The sequence below is a fragment of the Arachis hypogaea genome, unplaced genomic scaffold (assembly GCF_003086295.3).
Source record: "Arachis hypogaea cultivar Tifrunner unplaced genomic scaffold, arahy.Tifrunner.gnm2.J5K5 arahy.Tifrunner.gnm2.scaffold_189, whole genome shotgun sequence".
Lineage (NCBI taxonomy): Eukaryota > Viridiplantae > Streptophyta > Magnoliopsida > Fabales > Fabaceae > Arachis > Arachis hypogaea.
Window position 1 is genome coordinate 21819 of NW_027255554.1, and position 4027 is coordinate 25845.

The 4027-nt window shown below is 45.9% G+C and overlaps 1 protein-coding gene across 1 annotated transcript; it reads left to right on the plus strand.

Annotated features, from left to right (window-relative positions):
• The first annotated feature begins 1825 nt into the window (after positions 1-1825).
• Positions 1826-2959, plus strand: LOC114927323 (uncharacterized). Its single transcript, XM_029296938.1, has one exon. The coding sequence runs from the start codon at positions 1826-1828 to the stop codon at positions 2957-2959; it is 1134 nt and encodes a 377-aa protein (XP_029152771.1).
• Positions 2960-4027: the final 1068 nt, after the last annotated feature.

Consider the following 4027-nt stretch of genomic DNA (forward strand, 5'->3'; position numbering starts at 1 on the left):
ATTGGTGCAAATCCGGGAAGTTGAAAGGAAGCAGAAATTAGCCCAAATTACAATAGAGATTAAGATGAAAACAGATTTCTTGAAAATTGGGCAGCATTCCGGCTTAAAATTGGACGTTTCCGGATAGCAACATATCATAAGCGGCAAGAAGACAACATCAATTAAGCACAGCAGCAGTGGTACAGCATTCAGGGAACACAAATTGCATACATAGCAGTCCAAAATCAGCATACAGCGCTCAAGTAATCAAACAGAGTATGAACACAAACAGAGCACTTATCAGGCCTAGAATCCTCTAACCAGACCTAGCTACCTAACAGCAATTATTTCTATCTAACCTAACATGCCAAATTTCAATGCTAACTAACTAACAGAAAACTAACAGTAGCTAACAGAAACGAAAAATTAATAGAGAACATAGTTGGAGCAGGAACCTGGGAGCAGAGAAGAACTAAAAATGGAAAAGGAAATTGGGATTAGGACGGGAGCAACAGAATCAGAGAGCCACGCCGCCGTGGATGGTGGTGGTTATGGCGGAGCGACGGCGGTGCTGCTGGCGGCGACGAGGGAGTGAGAGACAGGGGCAGAGTGGAGAAGGTGAGATGAGAGATGGAGAGGGTGGGAGAATGAAAGCGAGTGATAAAGGTGAATGGGGTTAGTGGTGTGGTGGCGGGGAATGCGGCCGCTGGCGGTGGCGGGTTGTTGAAAGGGGAAAGGGGACGGAGATAGTGACAGGGGAAGAAGAAGAGATGTGCGCTGCTGCGCAATGCTCTTCGCGCACTAGGGTTATCTTCTTTTTGAATTGACGCGGGCGCGCACCATGCGCGTCCGCGTACATTGATGAAACTAGGGACCTACGCGTGCGCATAAAGCACGCTCAAGCGTGGATAGGGAAACTATATAGGTGCGCGTGCGCGTACAGTGCGCGCACGCGTACATTGAGTTGGGCTGGAGGCTTAGAGTGGGCGCAGTGCGCGCCCAACTCTCTGGACAAAGGCCTGGAATGGTGGCATCAGCTAGGGGACGCGCACGCGGCAAGTGCGCGTTCACGTACATTGGTAGTGCAACATAAAGCGCGCAAGCGCGATGCGTGCGCTCGCGTCCTTTCCTCTTTTTGTAGATGGGCGCGCACGCGTCAAATGCGCGATCGCACGAGATGAGTTGGGCTGGGGGCTTAAAGTTGGCCCAGATCCAGTGCAACTCTCTGGATAGTGGCTCAGAAGTTGCAGCAGCAGATCAACGCGGACACGGCAGGTGTGCGTCCGCGTGCATTTCCCTATAGCTGTATGGACGCGCACGCACGTAGTGCGCGTCAGCGTGGAATGAGTTGGGCTTAAGGCACAACGCTGGCCTAGGAGAGGCCCAACTCTCTGGAATATGGGTGATGATGCATCCGCTCATGGACGCGTACGCGTACGGCATGCGTGCGCATCCTCTCCCCCTCTTTTTTTTTTAATTTGCCCAGGTGTTTCCTATAATGCTCACAACTCTTTATTCGCTCAACTATCATACAATTCACAAAAACTGCAATTTGATATTATTCATCTACTACTAAACACAACATACATGTGACTATGCTAACAATTAAGTTGTACAAACAAATCTATATGAAACATCTACCTACAATGGCAACTCAAATCACTTATTAAGCAAAATTAAAAGAGAATGGAAAGAGTTTACCATGGTGGGGTGTCTCCCACCTAGCACTTTTATTGACACCAGATAGTTGAAGCCAATCTATTTCGCAGGCAAGATCAATTGGCGCCCACCGTGGGGCCGAGGAAATCGATTCTTTCTTTTGGTCCCGTTACCTTCGCTTACACCCATGGCTGACGTACCACCTCCTTCACTATCCGAATTTATGCGGATGGTAGCTGAGCTACAACAAGCCAATCAACGAATGGCCGACAAAAACCAAATAATGGCTACTCAAATCGCTGAACTGAACCATACTCTGATAGAACATAACGACACTCATCACCAGCAACCAGAAGATAATGAGCATCATTCCCAGCCCTCTCATGTCTCGGAGACTATCCAAGCCGAGGAAGTTCAACCTGAAGATGAAAAGGAAGAGTCCGACGAACTTGTAGGACCCTTCACAGAAGAAGTGATGAACTTCGAATTGCCGAAGAGATTCACCCTGCCACTAATCCTCACACCTTATGATGGGCTCGGAGACCCAAAGAAATTTCTCAAAAAGTTCCGATCAATAATAATCGTCAATGGTGCATCAGATACTGTTTTATGCCATTGTTTTTCAAATTATTTAGATGGTCCTGCACTTGATTGTTTGTGTGCTCTGCCTGCAGGTTCTATCTCGCGATTTCAGCAGTTGGCGAAGCTATTTGAAGAACACTTTGCTGGATCCGTGATTTACCTACACAACTCCGATTATCTGAATACAATCAAACAGGGACCGAACGAAAGCTTGAAGGACTATATGACCCGTTTCACCAAAGCCTCCATCAGTATACCTGACTTCCACTCCGAGGTTCACCTACACGCAATCAAAAGCGGACTTCGACCTAGAAAGTTCCAGGAGACCATCGCAGTAGCCAAGCCGAGGACCCTTGCAGAGTTTCGCAAGAAAGCAAAAGGCCAAATTGATATCAAAGAACTCAGACAAGCTTGGAAATCTGAGAAGACAAACTACCAAGATGAAGATAAGGCCTTAAGCACTAAGAAAAACTTTAAACTAACCCCTCGATTTGATTCCTATACGCAGTTCAACACTAAGCGAGAAGACATAATTAGAGAGATCTTAAATTCAAAGCTAATCAAGCCACCAAGAAAGGCCGGTACCTCTCAAGATACAAAGAATGTGGACAAGTCTAAATATTGTTCTTTCCACCAGAAACACGGGCACAACACTAACGAATGTGTGGTGGCCAAGGACCTTCTGGAACGCCTAGCCAGGCAGGGACACCTTGACAAATACATTGGGGGTCACATCTAAAAGTGCATCACACCTTCCACAACCAACGATTCGTCTGAACAACAAAACTGAGGAAAAGAGAAGGTACCTTCAAGCCAATACGAAAAACCTCGAGGTATAATTAATTGTATTTCAGGAGGATACGCAAGTGGAGGATCCTCAAATTCGGCTAGAAAAGATCATTCCGAGCAATATGCTCGGTGAATGGGCCACAACAAGAAGCTGAAACGACAAATCAACCCCCACAAGTAACTTTTACACACGCCACTTCGATTCCAGCATACAAAATTTAGATGATCCCGTGGTCATCACTCTTTAACTATAGGATTTGTTGGTAAGGAAAGTACTCCTAGATCCTGGGAGCAGCGCCGACGTTTTGTTCTACTCTACATTCCAAAAAATGAAGCTCAGCGACAACATACTCCAGTCAACAGGAGGAGACCTGGTTGGATTTTTAGGAGAGCGAGTTTCAATATTGGGTTCAGTGTGGTTACAAACCACACTGGGTGAGCATCCTCTTTCAAAAACAAATGACATTCAATATTTAGTAGTTGATTGTTTTAGCCCGTATAATCTTATACTTGGCTGACCTTTTTTAAACAAGTTCGGCGCAATTGTCTCTACAGTTCATCTGTGTGTTAAGTTTCCTCTGCAGGACAACCAAGTTGTAACAATCCACGGAGATCATAAAGAGGCACGCCAGTGTTACAACATTAGCATGAAACTCCAAAATCATTCGAGGCAACAAGTCAACAATGTCGACCTTACCACCGACAGCCACGCACTCGCCGACCTTGATCCAAGAGCTGACTTTCTTGAACGCCCTAAACCATACGATGACTTACAGAAAGTATATTTTAATAATGATTCTAAAAAATTTACTCATGTAGGTACGTCAATCAGCACATCAGAATAAAAGGCCATCACTACCTTCTTACAAGAGCAAGCCGACCTATTTGCATGGACACCTTCAGACATGTCCGGCATTGACTCACAAATCATCAGCCACAAACTAGCTATAAACTCGTCAGCCTGACCAGTACAGCAGAAGAAAAGAAAACTTGGTCTAGAAAAGAAAAGGGCGTCCTT